General features: G+C 39.5%; 1 protein-coding gene across 2 annotated transcripts in view; it reads left to right on the top strand.

Annotated features, from left to right (window-relative positions):
* The first annotated feature begins 420 nt into the window (after positions 1-420).
* The window catches only part of mmd (monocyte to macrophage differentiation-associated), a 28,744-nt gene continuing 7,292 nt past the window's right edge, over positions 421-21,872 (top strand). Inside the window, exons 1-3 of one of the 2 annotated variants that reach the window (XM_033645158.2) lie at positions 421-597; positions 17,953-18,034; positions 18,191-18,351. In XM_033645158.2, coding sequence (XP_033501049.1) covers positions 560-597; positions 17,953-18,034; positions 18,191-18,351 — 281 coding nt within the window. In that variant the 5' untranslated portion in view covers positions 421-559. Of the gene's footprint in view, positions 598-16,370; positions 16,827-17,952; positions 18,035-18,190; positions 18,352-21,872 lie in introns of those variants that run through there. The other variant, XM_033645159.2, reaches the window with a different exon arrangement.

The following is a 21,872-nucleotide window of genomic DNA, read 5'->3' on the forward strand; positions in this document are numbered from 1 at the left end:
CAGTAGGGAGAGAGATTGAAAAGGATAGAGAGGGAGAAAGCCCTGCTGTCACCGGGCTTGTTGAGTGTTTCTCAGTCTGTGGCGGCCATCAATACCTTCTCCATTCCCTTCTTCTGAGGTGCTTGTTCTTCGAGGCCTCAGGGCCACCCAGCATGAAGCGGGCACCATGGGCTTTCTGGAAAACTACCAGGAGATCGACCCTGTCACTTTGAACCTTTGCATCCTCATTGCCAGCTACGTTATCTTGCTCCTGGTCTTCCTGATATCGTGTATTATGTACGACTGTCGGGGCAAAGATCCAACCAAGGAGTATGCCCCGGACCCGCAGCCGACTCAGTCTCCCATCAGGCTGGTGGTGATGCAGAGCTCTCCAGCTCCAGTGGGACGGTGGGATACAGCAAATATGATCACGACCTACCACGAGCCAACGCACTCAGACTTCAGGGAGAAGAAGAGCACGATGGTCTGAGCGAGTATAAGTGGACTCACTTTTGTATATACCTGACTCTTTTTTTGTACAGCTGTTTCTTTTTACATCTCCTTGTTTCTCACTGGGGCAATGCTAGCATTGGACCTACACAGGACCAGACTTGCAAGGTAAGGGGGAGTGTTGATGCCTTTAAGTGCTGTGTGTATGCATGTGAAATCCCCTTTATCTCAAGGATCTCAGGCCAAAGCCTGCAGCCCACTCTGGAAAGGAAATGTCACAACTGATAAAGCACAAGGAATAAAGAGGGCATTTCTGTTGTGTTGTGTTGACAGAAAGGCTTTAGGATTAAGGTTAAGGTTAGGAAAACACAGAGAAGTGTAGTAGAGGAGAAACTACGGGGACAGTCTTAACATCTGTGGCTCTCCTTAGATTTTAAATGAGGCCTTTTAAGACAAACAACACCCTTTAAGCCAGAGAAATACTTGTTGTGCCATTATGTCTTTGGACTTTGTTCCTCTTCTCCAACAACGTAGATTAAACTATTATCTCTACTTTAACTACTCTATTGAAATCAAGGGTGTATTGCTCTTGATTGGATACGATTCAAGGATTAGTGTGCGACATTTGGTTAAGTCTGGACGGACGGTAAACTCTTGCATAACTGGAGGAAGTGTGATGTGCATGGATGTGGCTATCAAAGCAGCAGACAGATGAGCGAAAGCTCTTTGATCAAGGTCCTGACCTGCAACGTCTACATTCTTATTTTGAGACGTGTGCCTTTAATCACCCCACCCACACAACAGGAAGACGTTAACCCTTTGATTGATCCATTGCTCAACTTACCTGCTCCAATGCAAGCTCAGCTGTGGCTAAAAGACTGTTCATCTTGACCGTTTCGACAGGGATGATGAACACATTACCAGCGAGAAGAAAAGCTTTTCCTTTGTTTCTCATATCGTTCATATCACTCAAGTGCAGATATGGTAAATCAAGTCTGTAGAAATATGCAAACAAAGTTTTGTGCAAACAAGAATGAAGCACATGATAGGTGTGTTTAATGAGTAAACAGTATAGTTGACATAAAGCTGCAGTGGTGTTGTGGGTCTTGCATGGCCGTTCCCTCAGTTCAGGATGAATAAACTGCTTATTATCATCGATTTCTCCTCTAATGTGCTCAGTATTTATCCTTTTAATGGCCTCTGCTTCACTTTGGTTATATTTGGCTTTTATGATCCTGCCTTCTCTGTCCAGGCAGTTTGACAGGTCACCCATTGAAAGGGATCTTCCGTGCAGGGCTATGCTATAATCAGACTGATTAGCTGGGCCTATCAGAGCAGTCAGAGGGTCTGAAATCAAAGCAGGGGCTTTTTTCCAAGGAGCAGATTTACTGGGTTATGTGGATAACTGTGCTGAGTGAAACCCCAAAGCCTGTCAATCTGAAACATGGACTAAAAGAAGAATATTTGCCAGGTTTTACTCAACAAAGCCATTGAACAGACCTTTGGAAAAAGACCCTGATTGAATTTTATTCCGACAAAATGTTTCATGGAGACAAAAAACAGTCCTATTGGTTGAGTTCAGACTCAGTGGATTGAGCCAAAGATCCAGCAGAGCATTAAAACATAGAGAGCTGGAAACTAGTGTCAGGGAGCGTATGATGTTTGATATCATATATACAGTATTATAGCATAATGCATTTGCTGATAACTGAAATAAAGCCTAAGCTATGTTATTAACCTTCATTAGTTGGTTAACCAGGCGTGCCATCACAATTCAACAAGTTCTCTTACCCAAACGACCACATAGGTCATTTGTTCCTACCCTCTACAACCTACAGGAGCAACTCCTAAATGAGCACCCCTACTGGAAGCAGGAGGTCTGCACAAAATCATTTTAATGGTCACAGTTTTGAACATGTGGTGAACATTGTGAAACAGTTGCAGTTAGATTTAAGCAACAAAACTTGGTTGGGTCTCAGAAAAGATCATGGTTTAGGTTTAAATAAGTTTGTTACATAGTACCTTACATACACAACATAAATAACTCAGACATTGTCTTGAAATAACTCAATGCTGACTTTTGGTTTCACTTGGGACACAAACAGTGGCCTCCTGGGTCAAAGTCCTGTGTTTGTTCAACCCAGTCTCACGCTGAAGTCATCAAAATCCAGCACGTGGGCAGGGACTTAAGACACTGGCGAAAAAAAAAACCTGTCCTTTAACATCTGCATGATATGTGGCCAGTCACCGTTAGGGGGTAATGCGGCGGGACAAGAATGAAAGTTAAGGCGGTGAACATCTGAATAGGGTAGGTGGGAGGGGTGGTAAATGGGTCCAACAAACACCTTCCACCAATCCTGTAAGATTCTAAAGGCAAACCCTGTTCTTTTCCCCTAAACCTAACCACGTCTTTTTGTTGCCTAAACCTAACTGTGTTGGAAAAAAAAAAATGTAAATTTGCGCTGTTGTACTGACGTAGTGCGTTTACTTTGAAAGAGGCTGCAAGTAAATAGTAAATTTCCTGTGAAAATGGAAGTGTATTTTGAAAGTCGACAATGCATGTAACAGGCAGAACTCGACACGGCGTTCCAGAACGTCAACAACTAACGCACCCAAGGTACCTTTCACATGGGATATGGACCTGGAAGGTCCATGACCAAACGTTGATATGATACAAGGTCAGAGTGAGGATGTGTTGGTTTGTTTGACCTATTCATCAACCCCGTCCTCCCTTCTCACTCTGTTTACTACATTATCTGAGTGCTGCAGGAATAAGTCCTAAAACTTAAGTTAGCATTTTTGCACTTGCGGTTCCCTTGTCTTGAAGTTAATGTTTTTTCTTTTAATGGGTTTTTGGTTAGATGCCTGAAATAAGGTCTGTGGTTAACACAAGCTTAAGAGATTTGTTGTATGACATAAAATACATTAGTCAAACCCAGTTTGTTAATTTTAAAGCATTCAGGTGTTGCTAAATGGCTAAATGAGACTACAGAATGTCATCATGTCATACAAAGCTTTACGGCCTTGATGTGGCGGAGTTGTTAAAGATGATAAAGAGAAAATGTGAATGTGGTGTGGTTTGTTTATAGCCTGACATTGGCCATTGCATTTCCACTTCAAAAATTCTGTTCATTTGTGAAGATTATCTTGCCCAACAAACCCTGTAAATCACAAACTTCTGTTTGCCTCAGGGCTTATTTCCATTGGAAGTATCCCATTGGCTTTTTTGATGAGCGATCCAGACCAATGCTACCTTCTGTGTTGGCTTACAAAATCTGTCATCCCTTTAGCAATATAAACTGCTTCAACAAACGGCCTATGATTTTTTTTGGCAGAACAGTTTCCAATTCAAACAATCTTAATTCTAGATTAGGTTTTTACCACATTCATGCCATGTTGGATTTGATTGAATCCCCAATTTCTAATTTGTAAAAAGGCTACCACTCATGTCAGCATCCAAGATGTTATTATGACTGAATAAGCTAAGCTCTAGTATATCTGACTCAGAGCTAAAAAATACTGAAGTGACTTAAAACCAAACAAACATGGACACATGATGTCAGCCAGGTTATTAATTAAATGCCAAATTTAATCCATACTGTGCTGTTTTGTCCATGTTAAGTATTATTTACCTGTATATCAACTCAACAGTCAGACTGTTGTTTTGATTTTTCTGATGATGTGAATGTTGCAAGTTGCAAACACTTTGCCAATTAATAAAATATAGAGGTAGTGAATTCTGACTTTTTTCTTTCTAATTTACTTTTTGATATCTTTGCATTCATGTTTGCTGCAAAAACTATGGTTCTTTAACTCTGCCTAGAGGATCCATTATTGATATTTTTAGCCTGGAGAACAAATCTGCCTTCTAGGAACAAATGTATAAATAATACTACAGTCTGAATCAGAGACAGTAGATAAGAACAGGGAGAGCAGAAAAATGAATCTTTGTTGGTTAATATAGAAACTATGTGGCCTAGTATCAGATTATTCAACCTGCTGTGATTACAGCTTTCACTCTGAGCTGCCAGCACTCACAGAAATAGATCACATAGCTCTGAGAAGTCTCACAGTGAACATGAAGAGAAACCTGGAGCTCAGTGTAATCCTGCAGCTTCTGAGAAAAATTGCAGAAACTGGATCTCATTCATAAAATGGAGGTCAATGGCAATTTTTGTGAAGTTTGTAAAGATGAGTCAGATGGTGAATACATTATGTAATCAGGGCAAATTACATCTTATTCTTAACAGCTTTAAATGTCTTGACGTCATCAAGGACATAGGTTTTGTTCCAACATTTCGTCTCCACCAGAAAATTTTGAGTCAAACATTTAATGTCCTGCATTCTGGTGAATTCTTTTTACATCAATTTATATAGGAAATATCTTCAGTTTCGTCAAAGTTAAAGTCCACCCCTAATGTTTTTTTTTGTTTGTTTTTTTGTGGGGGTACAATGCACATATTTCAAATACTGATGGTGGCCCTGTGTGCCCCCCTGGCATCTATGTCCATGAGCACTAACATATATGTGTAGACTACAAAGTGGCTGCTACTTCTTGATTTTGGATCCTCTCCCTTTTCAATTTCTTGTGTATTTTTCTGTTCCACTAAAGACCAACCAAGCAATAGTTACTGTGAATGATCAGCTGACCTTACCTCTACCCAACCCCGCATCTTGGTATACAAGCAGCCAAAGGAGTCCTTTAAAAAACAAAGTACCATATTCATCTTGACACCATGTGAATACTCAAAGAATGACTCTAGTTTCTAAGACCTGTTTGTGTGCTGTGAGTAATGCATGGCTATATAGTGGCTGCTTCAGCCCATGTGACAATGATATTTTTGTCAACACAGTATGGAAACATGATTCACCCTTTTTTCTGTTAAACAACCCCACAACATTAATTATATCTAGCAAGCAAACTTACACCTGAGACAGCATGACCGTATTCTATTGATCAATCAACAGACTACAGGGATCACAGCTCCATCTTTTAGTACCGGATCTGTGTGCTAGGTAACACAAAAAAGGGGTGACCAAAAATGGAGACAGTGCAGAACGGTTTCACTGGTACCATCTCCAACTTTTCACAGTGGAAACAGACAAAAAGTGTACCAAACTGAACTGAACTGAACTGAACTGGACATTATTGTACTGCTCGGTGGAAATGGGGCTTTTGTTTCAATTCAAAAGGTAGACTTCTGCCTGTGACACTGAGTACAGGAAAGCAGCCATCCCTCAATGAACCATGTAATCCTCAACCAGAAGCACAAGTGTGTCCTTTCCTTTCACCAGAGCATGCTAGGCTCAGTATGTTAGCTGCAAGATTAGTTAACTCGGGTATGACAAAACACTGCAGTAGCAAAGCTCCTGACCTAAACACACTGTTGAATTTTTGTGTTAAAAAGAAGACTTTTATGAAAAGTTGGGATTTTTTTTAAAATCTCTCTGTAATGTTTTATTTTCTGAATTTGTGTAGCACCTTTCGTTGAAGCCATTTTTAGAAGCAGTGGTGTTTTAAAGGGTTACTTTCCCATCGTTTTCATAGTCTTCATTTTGCCATATAGCTGGTGTGATATTAGATAGATTTCCTCTGCATTCATTCACTAACCTTCCCCACTGGAGGGGAACTATGGGCTATGCATTCTAGCATGAAACAGTAAACCAATTATAAAGCTGTTAAACTCTGTGTCACGCGTGTACATAAAGCCTCTTTTATTCTAAGGTCACTCCCACCTTTATGTCTGTCCTATAAGACCAGTAGGAGATGTTATACTAAAACCCAATGTGTCTCCATAGTTTGGAAAATATTACTGTTTGTGTTTTCAGGATGAAATAATATCTAAGCAGCTGAAAGGTAGTACAGTTTGGGGTGCTGAAGCCAGGTCAGCAGGTGTCCTATATGACCTTGAGGTCATTCTGATGCCTCTGTTCCTCAGTGTATTGGAAGAGTAACTATACATTTATATTTAAACAAGTAATAGTTCTGTAATCATGGTTAGAACCAGCGCTATTTTGGCCTGTCACTACATGATCCATACTGGAAACCTGATTTCTTCAAGTCCTACCCCAGACTGTACTTCTGTAGGTCAATACCTAAGCCCAACCATCTTTGCAACTGCCTCGAACAAACTGGGTTTCAGGTACAGATCAGGCAACAACATGGCCTAGTCTCACAAAGGAGCTTATATTACAAGCCAAAAACTCAGTTTTCCCAGTCTACACGTCAACACTGAACAACAAAAGCCTGAGCCTGATGAAGCTGTAAGCGAAACGCGTTGCTCTATTAAATTCTTGATCCTCTTTCTAAGTCCTGTCTTGTGTGCAGTAGGATCTTCTGCCATGATAGTGTCCATTTGTATCCTTTTGCACAAATCGCAGACTGACCCAACTGAAATGTGCTCTTAATCTACTTTTCCATATTTTCCATATGTCTCCTTTTTTCATGAATGCAGAATCAAACATGTCATGCGATTATTCAATTGACTATGCTTTAATTGCTTCTACCTACTTTTTCTGTCAGTGTGGTATTTTCAGTTTTTTGCTATACAGTCAGTAACAGCTGTGGTTCTTGGCAACAGGGAAGATGACCCACCTGCAGACTCTTCCGAGGCAGAATTAAAGGCACTTTACATGAAACAGCAGTCAATGAACAAGCTCAGAATTGGCACTGGAAGGACAGCCCACACAGGCAAACAAGTCCAAATGGGCAAAGGCCAGAATGTGCGTCAGACAGCAGGAAAACAGACCACTGTGGCAGGCAGGCTACTTGCCAACTGGGTGTGGGCAAGTGGCTGATAGGTATGTGTTGAGGCTTGATGGAGGACAAGTGCGGCTTGATAAGAGAAGAAGGGACATGTGTGACAGGAGGAGCAGGGTGAGGAGGGGACTGGTGAACAGGTGAGGCTAGAAGACTCTATAATGAATACAGAAGGTCTAACACCATGTTCGGGCTGGAAGGAAGGTTGGGATGAGAAAACTTCCCATGTCCCACTTGCAAGTTGAAAACTGAAGGCAGCTGTATGATTACAGAATTGTGTGAGGGTTAGAAGTACTGTACAGGGTCAGTATAGAACTATGAACATTACTTCAGTGTTCGATGGTACTATATACCCACAGAGGTGTTTTTTTTTTACTTATTTAGCCTAATTGGAGCCCTTCTAAGGACTGTGTGAACATGTACACACACTCCATTTGATTGATAGGTCCCCAATCATCCTTCTGACCCTTTCAAACTTGAAACATAAACTTTCTAGATAGGTCCCTTTGTATTTCCTGTTGGAACGCTGGGTACATGAATGACACCAGCTGACCGTCCAGTGAAACAGTCTATTAGCTTTGCTGCACCTGAGAGGGCAGAGATGTTACTTCTTTATCGTCCCTATTGGTTCATGGAGTTTGGTGACCTCATATATTTCCCTTAACATTTATGGATAACTAATTCTTTCTTGCTAATTGTTAAAGTTAAAAGTTAAATTGACATTAACTTGTCAATCCATCAATCATAGTTCTTCTTTTCCTCAAAATAAAATGTAAGAGATGCAAAAATGTGTCTTATATCAATGGCTCAGTTGTTTGGATTGGATCAAATCTTGAAAATGGGTTGTTCAAAAGAAATAAAGGGTTCTGAAATTGGATTAGATGTGATCCAGTTTTTGTTTTGATCTGGATCAAACCTTCAGTATGGCAGCATTCCACATTGCATACTTTTTGTTTTTACTTTTATTTCAAGGCATAATTTTATGATGAAGTAGTATGTAAGTGTATGCAACAGTACATTCTTTATAAGGGCAGCAGCAATACAACTTCTTGGTAGGACTGGGATACCGTTTAGCCTTTATAGAACAGTAAAGTTAAAAAAAAAAGATTTTCTCCACATAGAGGAATCCCACAAATAGCTGTCAATATCAAACAAAAATGATTTAATTTAAACTTTCATTTAACACTTCATATTAATCACAATGACGCAGTCAAAAGTAGTTTAGAACAATTGCATCCCCCATGCTGTTTTCAGTCTCTTAAAACAAAACCACTAAAAGTGACCCTACGCTGGTTATTCTATCTGCAAAGTTTGCATCTGGATCAAGGTGATCCAATCCAATGTTAAAAAAACTGCACAAAACTAAAATGGAATAAATCATGGGTCTTTAACGATTTCTTGAAATTATTTTTATTATTTTCAAAATTAAAATACATCTTAAAATGCACATTAAAATGAATCCAACATATTATAAGCAAAGATAAATTGGTTTATTCATTAAAACAAACAACCCATTACACAGCATTTTAATAGGACTGTTACCCATGAATCATTGTCAAATAAATCCATGATGGAAAAATGTATAGATCTATCAATAATTATTATTTTAATAGTTTAGTATGGTATGCACCTCATGAAGGTATGTTTATACATGGCACTTTAGGTCAACCAACACATTAGAGTAGGCCCAGTTTAAAGTGCAGCTTAATTTTATATACATAGTAGGGGGTTCTTGCTCTGTCTCTCTTCTAGCTGAGGAGTCCTTGAACAAACATTGAAAACCCCTTGATAAGATGATCCTGGATAGCCAAAATGACATTTCCAAATCCAAATCATTCTGATCCAGATTAAACTTTTAAAAGAACCAAGGGAATTCAGACAAATGTCACATCTTTATATAACAGAAAACAGTAGATTGAGGCAGTTTTTCAGAGTCAAGATGTGAAGCCATGTCTAAAGCCCTACCTTAAATTCTGTGTTTACGCACACATGTTTTCAGTTATTCTGGCTAATTAAACTGACAGGCTGTGGTTGGGTGGAGCCGGGCAGGGAATTACATGATATCATGGAAGCTCATGTGCTGATAAAGGTGTTGTCACATTACCAAACTGTAAAGTGTGTGTGAGAGAGTGGTGCTGGTAGTTTAATATTGTACCAAACAGAGTGATGGCACGTTAAACGAATAATAACTTCTTCATTTCTGAACAGAGGGCATGATTGTTTCTATTGACTGATATTAATGTGCAGGTCAGAGTTGAACAAAGAAAAATTGTTTTGCAACTTTATATGGGAGCTGCCCAGGAGATTACATGGAAACATGAAACGCATGCTTGAACTTGTCCCTCATACAGGATTCAATCAAAGTGAATGAGGGGTGTGACCTTCAGACTGATAAAGGTTCAATTTGTTCTGCCCCAGCAAGCTCCAATAAACTGGCAGGACTTGTTCATAAGTCTTGGGAAGTGGCACCACACATATGAACGTACAACAACATATAATATAAAGTGTTTTGTGCTGTATGATGTCTGATAAATGTGATGTCACTTGAGTCAGCGTCAGCTGGGGCTGAAGTTTGAAAATTAAATCACATCTAGGTCTATAGAGCTGGAAAGAAGTGAGCATCCCACACCTCTGTAACCCACTGATCAATTCCTCTGCAGGCTAGAGGCTCCAGGCTACATCAGCAACTACATTAGCAAATGTAATGCACCAGAATTTGTTTATGACCCACGAAATCAAGAAGTAGCATTTGGTGTAGAACCCACATATTTTGGAAGACTGTGATCACATGACTAATGCACTGACGGGAGTTAAGAGAAAGGCAGTATAAAGAGCAATAGTCCATGTAAAGACAGGTTGGGGTGATGGATGGGTCAAACAAACACATGACTTTCCCCCAGGAGAAACCAAGTCAACTTTGATTATTTTAAGGTACGTTGTCACCATGTTTCTTTACTTAAACCTATCCTACATAACTTTACTTTCCTTAATATCACTTACGCAACTTTACGTTAAGTATGTGATGTGACAACGGCGTTTGTTAGATATCATACAAACTGTTGTATGAGAATTTGGATCCTGTGTGAGAAAAAAGTCAGCGTTGAGTTATTTTATGTTACATCAATAGAAGTGATGTAACTGGGTGTAACGATGTGTACATGACATCAGTTAATGTAATATGACATCTGTGACAGGACTTTGACCCAGGAGACTGCTGTTCATGTCCCGGGTGAAGCAAAAACTCAACCCTGAGTACCCTGAACTTATGTAATGCAACTGTAACGCTACACACATGACGTAAGTTAACTTAAAGTAACGTTACATAAATACATAACTTAAATTATCTTTCCTTAAACCTAACCAGGGGGCTTTGTTGCCTACACCTAACCAAACTGTGACCATTTCACAACCTTAGGATTTAGGATATGCTCCTGTGGGTTGCATTAGACAACTGGAATCAACGATCTATGTGGTCTTATGGGTTGGAGGACTTATTGATATCTCTTTTTCTGCTGCCTCAATCTTGACTTTTTTTGTAAAAAGTCCATTGTGAGTCTAACAGAAAACCCAACTCCTCCACATTTTACCATTAAAAATATATTAAGTATTGCGGCTACCTGGAGTCTTAAATTACAGCTTTAAATCAAACCATTGCTCTTAACAGTACAACACAGGTGCATAAAGAGATCGGAGTAAGTGTAAAGTGATACAGCTGCTTGTGTGATGCGAGGGTACAGGTTAAACACCAGAGAAACTCCATCCACCACCAAGCACAGGAGGTGACCATCACAAGTCAGACACAGACAGGGATTGTTTACGGCCAGGACAGAAAGATATCCTGAGCTGCTGTGACGCTCTGCCAGCTTGCAGCTCTCAGGTCTGTATCACATTAGAGGTGTTAGCAAAGCAGCATGGGGAAAAAGCAGACTAAAGCCAGAAACAAGGAGACACTGTCCCCTGACATATGGCCTCTGGCATTCCCCTGTTGTCTCTGCTAATGTCCTTTTTAAAACCCCAACAATGACAATAAGCTCTCTCTTTGTCTGGATCAATCCCATTCTCTGTTCTCACTGGTACAGTAACTGCTATGTGAACCACAAATGCCCAGATAGTCTACCGTTATTCAATAGGCACCATTCTTCTATGAATTTCAGATATGATTTTTATCTTTGTAATTCACTGTTTGTAAGTTAAAAGAAAGTTGTTATCTGTTTCTGCTGTACGAAAAACATTCTTCAAGTGCCTATAGGATAAACATTTGTAAGAGAAATCACACTCAGGGTTTCTTTCCTGTTGTGTGCATCAACACCCACAGCAAAAACAGAGCGTACAGCATGAACTTCATTAAGCCTGAGGATTGCACTTTGGTCTTACATAAACCCTCTGTTATATCTAAGAGACACTGATCAAGTTACAGGGCTGTTATGTAACTGAGCTGTTACAGCATGACACTGCTTATGTAGTTCACTGTCTGACTGTGTCACTTTGTCTGCTGCTACATCAGACTCACATCATTGCCACAACTCCCGCTGGACCACCAGATTTTTATATTTCCATTGTACATGATACCCACTGCAGGAAGCTGTCTTTTTGTCAACAAACAAATTTGTCAAATGGTTAAGTTGTGAAACAAATTAAAGATAAATTTGAGCAATGGTTAATTTCAGTTCATGGTGAGTGTAAGCAAACAGTGTGGTCTATGTTGCATCCTTAATCAGAGATGACCTTCTTACATAATATGTGTGCTTGACAAAAACAAGCTTTGTTTAATTGAACATGCTGTGTGATACAGTATGTAGCTCACAAAATTGGTCAAAAATGGCAGGATCATCCAGTTTTGTTTAGGTAAGACCATGTTGAACACTTGTAGACAACAAATAATCTTCAAGAAGGCATCTCGTTTACATGGAACTTTTGGTACATCCAACATGCAGTATAAGGTCAGTTACTTTGGAAAGGACTCATTTCCATTTTTCACTATTGTGTTGTGACATTCAAACTAAATTTGATACTTGTCTCACTGTTTGTATTCAACATGAAGTTCAGGAACTGACATACCTTGGACCTTGCTATGCAATGTTGGTCTAAACTGATCTTTTGACCTCTGTTAAAATCTTATTGTTGATGAGCAAATCTAAACTGTATTGGCTTTTTTTGTGATTGGGAAAAGACACATGAATAATGTGGGTACCACTTCCTAATAAGTCACTCTTTATAAAGGGTTTATACATTGTAAATAATCGAGGTATCCTCATACAACAGTTCCTATGATATCTCACAATGCAACGGTTTGTATGATATCTAACGAATTAATGCCCCATGAATGACGTCATGTACTTAGCGTAAAGTTAAGTTGATAATGTAGGTTTATGTAGGTTAGGTTTAGGCAAGTAAAGGTACATAGGTTGGGTTCAGTAAAAGAAAAATGGTTATGACCTACCTTAGGATAACTCAAAGTTCACTTGGTTTCACACAGTCCTAAACACCAGTCTCCTGGGGGAGAGTCCTGTGTTTGTTTGACCCATACTTCATCCTAACTTGTTGTGACACTCTTTATACTACTTCCCTCTTTACTCACATCAGCGCACTGGTTCCATGATCCAACCCAGTCTTGTTCCAAAGTTGGTGGATACTGGCGCTTTGGGAGTTACTTCCGCAAGAGACACCTATGAAAAGGTTGTCCTTTTACATCAGTGTGATAAACGATTGGTCTCTATTATTGTGTAAGGGCGACTGACAGCATCAGGGGGAAATGCAGCTGGACAACAACATAAGCTAGGGGGCGAAAAGTCTGAGTTGGGTGGGCCGGCAGGAGGGCCGGTGGATGGGTCTGTTATTTTGTAAAGCCAAGCCTTCTAATCTATTTCTAAACCTAACTACGTGCTTTTGTTGTCTAAACCCAACCATGTGTACGTGTTGGCTAAATGTAACCATGTGAATTATAAGTTGTAACCAAGTCATTTTGGGGTGTTGTACTGACCTAGTACATCTATTTTGAAAGAGACTCTATGCAAACTGTACATTCTCTGTGAAAACTGAAGTGTATTTTGACAGGACACAATGCATGCAACAGGCTGAAGTTAACACGGCATCCCAGAACGTCAATAACAAATGCACCCAGGGTACCTAGGACACCATATGTCAATGTGGACGTCCATGATCAAGCAATTGTATATGATGAAGTCAGAGTGAGAATGTGTTGCATGATCGCAGCCTTCACGATTACGTGGGTTATACACAAATAACTGACTCATGATTATGTGGGATATATATGAATTGTGGTACATTACTGTTTGTAAGTAAACATACAAACAGTGCATGAGTACACCCTGAACTATAAAATAGCTTCATTTAAGGAGTAGTGTGTACGATTTAGGGACTTCCAGGGGTGAGGTTGCAGATTGCAACTGTATACCCTTTCCCCTGCCTCCCCTTATCTCCATGTAAAACATGAAAGACCCTCTGTAGAGTCAGTGTTTGTTTGCAACATGGTGGACTCCATGGAAGAGGACCTCTTCCCTATGTAGATATAAAGGGTTCGCTCTAAGTTAACGAAAACACAACAATTCTTAGTTTCAGATGATTATACACTAATTTAAACCATTATGAATATTAGATCCTGTATTTGTCACTAGATACCCCTAAATCCTACACACTTAACCTTTAAAGGTTAATGAGACATTTACTTATGCTTCGTAGATTACTTATCAGTCATTATTAAGAGTGACTTTAAAGTTAACAGATTGTGAGAAACCCCTTTTTCTTGTTTTGTTTTTCCTACTCACTTATCAACATTTTATAAAGTAATCAATTCTGCAGTTGTAGATGTAAAGACAATAAAAGTGTTGGGGTGGAGGAGGATTTTGAATTTAAAAATCTTACTAATGGCATCTGACCTATAAAGCAGTAGCAGTCCAGTCAATCTTTGGTTTGACCCAAGGAAAACTGCAATAGTAATCATTCAAAGTTTTTTGATCTCTTGGGACATCCAAATAATATATTAAAAGTATTAAAAGTATTAAAAGTATACCATTATATACTAAGTGGATCAAAGTAATGTCAGGGCTCAAAATTTGTGTCATTATTGTCATAGCATCACACAAAGAAGTGCATATCTCTGCTTCTGAACATGATATTTTAATATAATTTATGTCTAAACATTTGTTTTTAAGATGTTCTTTCTAAATGTATATGTGCAATTATGTGCTTTTTTGAATCCAAACAAAGTCAGTGAAATGAGGTAATAAAGCAAATTTTCATTACATTTTCTGCACATACAAATTTGTTTGTGAGCACTCAGACTGAAACCTTAAAGGAGACCAAACTTGAAACACGTCTTGGCTTTTCCATTCTTTGCTTTAACTGTTGGTGCCATTGATGGTTGATATCTGTGACAAAGCTGCCACTTGGGAATGGCTATTATGTTGAAATATCATGTAGAGATAAATAGTTTTTCATATACCAAACTAGAATTTGCGCCCTTGGGTGGCACCAATTAGTGAGAATTCTGACATGGACCCATAAAATCACGATCACCACCGATTTCCCATAATGTTTTCGATCGAAGCAAATAGAAGTTTCCAGTATTGCACTGAAAGTGTTTCCTATCCCATCCCATCTAAGATATACAGGATGTATTTTTCTAGTATATCATCATGAGGCACAGCATTTCATGTTGCTTTTGCAATTTATTAAACTTTAAATAAATTGTTTAAAGTGAATGAAAAAAATAAGATGATGACATAGGAGTAAAGATACTGAGAGACTAGCTGAATAGAATATAGCAGAAAAGTTGGTAATAGAACCAGTCAGCTCTCACACACACTCTGTGTCTCCACATAAACCCAACCCTTCACCTCCTGTGCATTACAAACTTACAACAATAACTTACAATGATGAAGTTGTAGATACAAAATATATACAAAATAATTTATACCTAGTTTAGATGCTGATACACCCATAGCAACAGTGTGGCACAAACTGTAAGTGGAAAGTTTGACAAAAAAAATTGGTTGTTGGGTAGCAGTACCCCAAATACAGGTATAATACATCAGAATATCCTCTTAAAGGGGTTTTATTGAAAGGATTGACCCCAAAAAACTTGGGAAAACACACAAGAATGGGCGGCAGTAGCTCAGTCCATAGGGACTTGGGTTGGGAACCGGAAGGTCGCCTGTCGAGTCCCCGTCCGGAGAAAATATGGAGTGTGGACTGGTGGCTGGAGAGGTGCCAGTTCACCTCCTGGGCACTGCCGAGGTGCCCTTGAGCAAGGCACCGAACCCCCCAACCGCTCGTGGCGCCTGACCAAGGCAGCCCCCTCACTCTGACATCTCTCCACTTTGTGCATGTATAGGTCCTGTTTGTGCATGTGTGTGTCTTTCGGACCTGTGTGTAATTTACAGCAAGAGTGAAAAAATTGAATTTCCCCTCAGGGGGATTAATAAAGTATATAAAATCCAAAAAAAAAAAAAAATCAATAAAAAATTTAAATATGTTGGATACATGGACCACCCAATGTTAACATCATCACCCAGACCATCTTACTGTAAATTGTTGAAACTTTGCTTGTGACCTTGAAAAAAAGAATGTTGAAGGTATACTTTTAATATATGATGAACCAACAAAATCTATGAAACATTTCTACTGCCATTTCCTCTAGGTTGGGCCCATTTTTTAGTTAGATTGGCTGGACTATAGTAAAATAATTATAACTTATGCAGGCTAAATAAGAGCAATATGTCTGTGTTATTTGTTGTTGCATCTATTTTCTTATTTTCCTTCTGTAAAGGAATGCTTTGTACACATGACATAACATTTAAAGTGGGGGGTGGTAAAGTCTTCAAAACATGTAAATACAATTACAAACGGGTCACTGAACATCACAACAAACAGAAATCACGACCGACAACTACAGAAAAGAAAACGAGGTGAAGAAAATGACGGAAAACTGAGAAGAACCAAACCAATTTCTATGTATTTCTATGTTTATGTATATAGCTGGGCCTATATGTTTATTTCAATCTTTAATATTTGCATATTCAGAATGTCACTGTCACGCTCCCCTACAGGACACCGCCTATCTAACCTCTGATTGGCCACTTTGCCGGTCGTCTCACTGCTCATTGGCTCAAACCGCTGTCACTCAACATCTCACCACTGGTTGGTAGCGAGGCACAAAAAGAAATCACATTTTCTGTTGAGCGGCTCAGCGGGGAGCTGCCTGTCATTGACCGGCGGAGCTGCTCGCTTGTGGGGGTCTTTTTCGTTTTTCCTGGTTGCCGCTCGGTGCTCATGGATAGTTCTAGCTCAAAGACGAGGCAGTGAGCCAGTATTTGTGACAGAATGGTATTAAGAAAAAGACTAAAATGGTGCCTTTGTAGTAGGAGTATTGATGCTGCCGGTGCCTTGTAGCTGGAGTGAAAGTTAGCTAACGTTAATGAGTAGCATAACGTTAGCCGACTAGCTAATGCTAGGCCTTCCGTTTCCTTTGGTTTGTCAGGACACTTTATTGTTTTATTCCTCCCTTAGTAAAGCAGAGCTCTGTAGCTCTTTTGTTTGCTGGCGTTTGCTGATTTTTCCCCTTTGCTTCCTGTGGTGAACAAGGCACTGAAATGAAGAGAGTGAACAGCTTTCAGAGGTTTGTGAAATCCTAAAATATCACTGACTGTAAAAATGATATATTGGGCTGTCGGGCCAGGATTGCTGTTTTTACTTGATCATGTTAATGTCAGTGGTGGTTTGTTGATGTTACCTCATTCTTCATGTCCGTTAGCATAAACCTATTTTCCTCTCAGGTGGAGGAACAGGATCATTTAAGTTGCTGTGTAGCTGTATCATCTGAACAAAAGAAGTTAAAATCAATGCAGACAATCATAGATAAAACAGAATAAAATAGGTTGTAATTAACGACTCACTTACAGGAAATGGCATAAATTCGGTTAGTTATAATAATCATAAAGTCAGTTTTAAAGGAAAAGTGCAGCTTGTTCTCTGATATCTGTGAAGCTGGAACAAGAGGATTTGTTGCCTTTCTCTGTTTAGATCACTGTAAACTGAGTTTATTTAGGTTTTGGACCAAACAAACCCTTCAGATGTCATCTTTGGCTTCAGGAAATTGTTGAAATTGAATTGTAGTGATTATATCATCAAATGACAATTAAATGATCATGGCAATTGTTATTTTCAGCTCTAAATGCAATGTTAACCAATGTAAGCACAATAACCTGTACTATGTGAAATGGTAATGCATTTAATATAGTCTGTCAACACAAGAATAGTTATCTTAAGCATAGTTATGAATATGCTATTAGCATAACATTATAAATGTATTATTTTGGTCAAGTCATTACATCTCAGGCCAGTTAAAACCAGCAAAGGGTACATGTCATTAAAAGGCACTACCACTGTATAGAATTAATTTCTCGGTAAAGATTATAGTTGTTATTTATGTTCTCTGTTATTTCACTTCTTATCTGCCTCCTCGAGTGCTCTCATGTTGTTTGATTTTGTGATTAATATGACCTGGCTGCTCTATTAAACCTTATCACACATCTCTTATATATTTACCCTGATGGTTTATTTCCTTCATTGTGCAAAGCACCGTGATACAGTTAAGGTGCTTTAATCAACAATTCAGTCTGTCAGTTCTTTTATGATATGGACAGAATCAGAATGACAGTTTTCTTGGTAAGATGTGATACAGTGCTCAGTCAGCCCTCTCTTATTTATTTTATATTTGTTTTGTGCATTTGTGTGTGTTTCAGGTTCATGAACAGACGGGCCTCTGCTAACTGCCGCTACCAGCCCACCTGCTATGAGCATGCTGCAAACTGCTACACCCATGCTGTGAGTGGCTGGAATTAATTATTTTTTAATGTAGATGACTTGATCTCAAATTCAGAGTTGCTCCGCCTCATTATTTCTCTATAAATATTACAGTAGCTTAGAATAACTAGAAACTGATCTGTATGTTGTCTTAATGGTTTCATTCCATCTCTCTAGCTCCTCATTGTGCCGGCCTTCGTGGGCATGGCATTGCTGCATCGTTTGTCCGATAACGGCTGGGAGAGGATCACTGCCTGGGTGTACGGCATGGGACTGTGTGCCCTCTTCCTGGTCTCCACTGTGTTTCATATCATCACCTGGAAGAAGAGCCACATGAGGTGAGGAGGAGCGCCATGATGAATCACCATGTTGGCAGAGAACCAAGGCTGACTTGAAAAAAACATGTACATAATGCATGAGGACACAGACAAAAGAGTGACACGATCAATCTGTAATATTTAGAGTAAATGCAATGATACAGCGCAGCTGGTCTGTAATTTGGAGTTTTCAGAGTAGTATGTTAGCGTCCCCTCTAGTGATGGGAATTGATTCTTTTGGCTCGGCTCACTAAAAAGAGCCGGCTCTTTCGGTTCCCAAGAGGCTCCTCAGATTTTTGTTGCTTAAATTTATTTATTACCAACAATAATGTAAAATTATGTGTAAAATGAATTACTAATGTAAAAAAAAAAAGCATTATATCAAATGTTTATTATTTATATGGCTTTATATACTCTACAGAGTGCTACAAAAAATAAATTATAAAGTACAAAAAAACAATTAACTATTTTAAACTTTTAGCTTTTTACTATTAAACACTATACTATCCTAAACTTGTAACTATTTACAGTGAAACAACATAGAGAAGCTTACAGAATCACACAACAGAATATAACTAAAGCTGCAGCAGCAGTTGCAGTAGACACACTGGCACCTTCATTAATAGCAGGTTCGCTTGCTTGTCTTTTTTCTTCCAATTGCACTGATGGATGAACAGTTCTCATGTGCCTGTGCAGGTTGTTTGGATATGAGATTTTAATCTTGCAGACACTCTGCCCTTGTATTGTCAATGTAACTGAAATGATTCCAAATTTTACTGCTTTTCCTGTTGTATTAATTTTCTCAACTTTTTTACCTTTCCAGCATGTTGTCTCTCTGTAGCGCCTGCTCTCTTTCTCTCTCTCTGTCTCCCTCCCTCCTGTTCATGTGCTCACTGTGCTGTGTGTGTCTGTAACCTCCGCGCCTCCGCCTTCTGCTCACCACGGACACACAAACAACACCACACATATTGACCAATCATGTGCAGCTTGAACAGAAAAAACAAACAAAAAAACCCCCAAAGCAGCTCCCAATCAGAGGGGTATTCCAGAAAGCGGCTTTAGTGAGTGTGTTGTTGACCCTGAAATGAGGGAAACTCTGGGTTTTCAGTTCCAGAAAGAGAGGTAAGTCAAACTCTGAGTCAATCACCATGGCAACTGACTCTGTGAACCCAACCTGGTTTTCTATAAGAAACCCTGAGTTCACCCTGTCTCCTCCCTACTGCCGAGCCTGAAGCAAGCTGGCAGACAGACATGGGTTGTCTATATGTAGGAAATCCCATCGATATCGAGGCAGAATTAATTCACAATGCTTTATGCTGGGAGAGGATCTTCAGACCCCGTTTAGATGTGCTGTCTTTCCCCAATGAATATCTGGGTTTGCCTTAAATTGACAGGACAGTTAAGCGTGAAAGGGGAGAGAGACAGAGGGAGCAACATGCAGCAAGGTACCACAGGCCGGAGTCGAACCCGGGCCGCTGCAGCAAAACCCATATGGGATGCCTGTTCTATCCACTAAGCCACCAACATCCCTTTGAAGGAGATACTGCTTGCTAAATTCCACATGCCGCTTCTCCTTGGCAGCTTTAGCGGTGTTACGTTTTTTACGAAATATATGCTCATATTCACTGTAGGCATTCATGAGCACCTCCAATTCCACAGGTGTGAAATAAGTTGATCGCTTTTTCTCTCCGGTTTCCATGGTGACGAGAGGTATCGGGGCTCCACTGATGATGGTTTTTGTATTGTGGTTGTGCACGCGCTTAACTCAAGGTGTACCTACTCAGAGTTGATTGAACTAATTCAAATCAGCTGTTCTGGAACCGGATACTCAGAGTTTCCCAGCTCAGGGTATGTCAACTCAGAGTTCAGGATTAGACTCAGAGTTTGTTGAACCTTTTACCTGGAATACCCCGCAGGAGCTGGTTCCCGTCGTTCACTTCAAAGAGCCGGCTCTATGAGTCGTTTCGTTCACGACCAACACATCACTAGTCCCCTCTGGGAATATAGACACTGCAATGAAAACTTTCTGTTGACATGGATATTTTCATCTCTTTAAATTTTTTAGCTTCCCTCCATGGCTCTTTTGGTTTCAAGTTTCTTGTGAATGATGAAGTGTTAACTTCATAGTTTGTTGCCATATTTTTGGTATTCTGTGGAGCAGAAACCTTGCAAGTTTGTATTTGTTAAAGAAACAAAAATTTTCTGCTGTTTCCTACCATGGTTGTTGTTTTTGTTTCCACTTTGGTTTAATAGATTTAAAAGCTTGTCAGAAGTATGGAGCTACATTTGTTTCTTTATTATTCAATCAAACAGTAGGTTTGCAATCAAAAAAAAGATTTGAGAGCAAAAGTATCAATATTGCAATCAAAAAAATGTTTTATTGCAAGTAAAAAATGATTGATTAAAAAATGCAAATCCAAAAGTTTTGTTTGCGAGTCTTTTTTTTTCGTTTGCAAGTCAAAAAGTTTTGCGAGTAAAAAGTTGAATCTGGTGGGTGGGGCCTAAACTGAAAGCTGTAAGACACGTCTCTATTGGCCAGTCTCAATCGGAATGACAGCTTGCAAAGCATTTTCTTTTCTTCTTCTCTTGGTTGGCGGATTGCAAACAATTTAAAGGTGCATACTGCCACCTACTGTACAAGAGTGTGCAACATCATGTCTGTTTCTTAAATTCTACTCATCAGCCTAGTACGCTTGCAAAGCAATATGGGAGTTCTGTAGTTCACTGGGAATTCAGTGCGGGAGTTGTGGCAAAAATCAATTCTGAAACTGAAGTTTTTCGGGCTCCGATTTCCAAAAAAAAATCATCAATACGAGTGGTGTGATTAAAAAAATATGATACATATGCCAAAGCAGTAGGTGGCGATGTAACTTCTAACGGAAAGGCCATTTTAACCAATCAGAAATCAGAGTCAATACCGGAATAGGGAAGTGCAGAAAATAAAAACAACCTGATCCACAAAAATAGCGCGACCTAATTCAAATTCAGAGGCGCCTGAACGACCTACTACACCACCACGAAAGCAGTGACGGGCCTGCCAATAGAGGTCCGACCTGGCCGGATCCAGAACCTCCGTTGGCAGGCCCGTCACTGCTTTCGTGGTAGTGTAGTTGGGGTAGCTAGCTACTGAAGACCAGCAAAATCACTGTTTGTTTTCATTTATTCTTTCAGGTGGGTAGGCTACTGTAAATGTCACCTAAGCACCTTCAGATTTTATCAGTAGTGTACCCTTAATAGATGACTTGTTTATATAGTTTGTATTGTGCTTCGTGATATTGTTTGAGGGAACTGTAACGTAAGGTAACTGCATAAGAGTGGATGCAACCGTCACTAATGCTAACGTAGTTCCTCAGGGATTTAAGCTGTTATTAATTTAATTTTGACAATTTAACCTGTGACAACACATTAGCTAAGGTTGTAAGGACTGTAACTGTTGGTAGCTGTTGTTGATTTTGTTTAAATATGTTGAATTATAATTTTATGGGTTATTGTTTGTCGGACGATTGAGCTAAGCTAACTGACGCTAACGTCAGCTGTCAGTT

Source organism: Epinephelus lanceolatus, chromosome 18 (assembly GCF_041903045.1).
Source record: "Epinephelus lanceolatus isolate andai-2023 chromosome 18, ASM4190304v1, whole genome shotgun sequence".
Taxonomy (NCBI): domain Eukaryota; kingdom Metazoa; phylum Chordata; class Actinopteri; order Perciformes; family Serranidae; genus Epinephelus; species Epinephelus lanceolatus.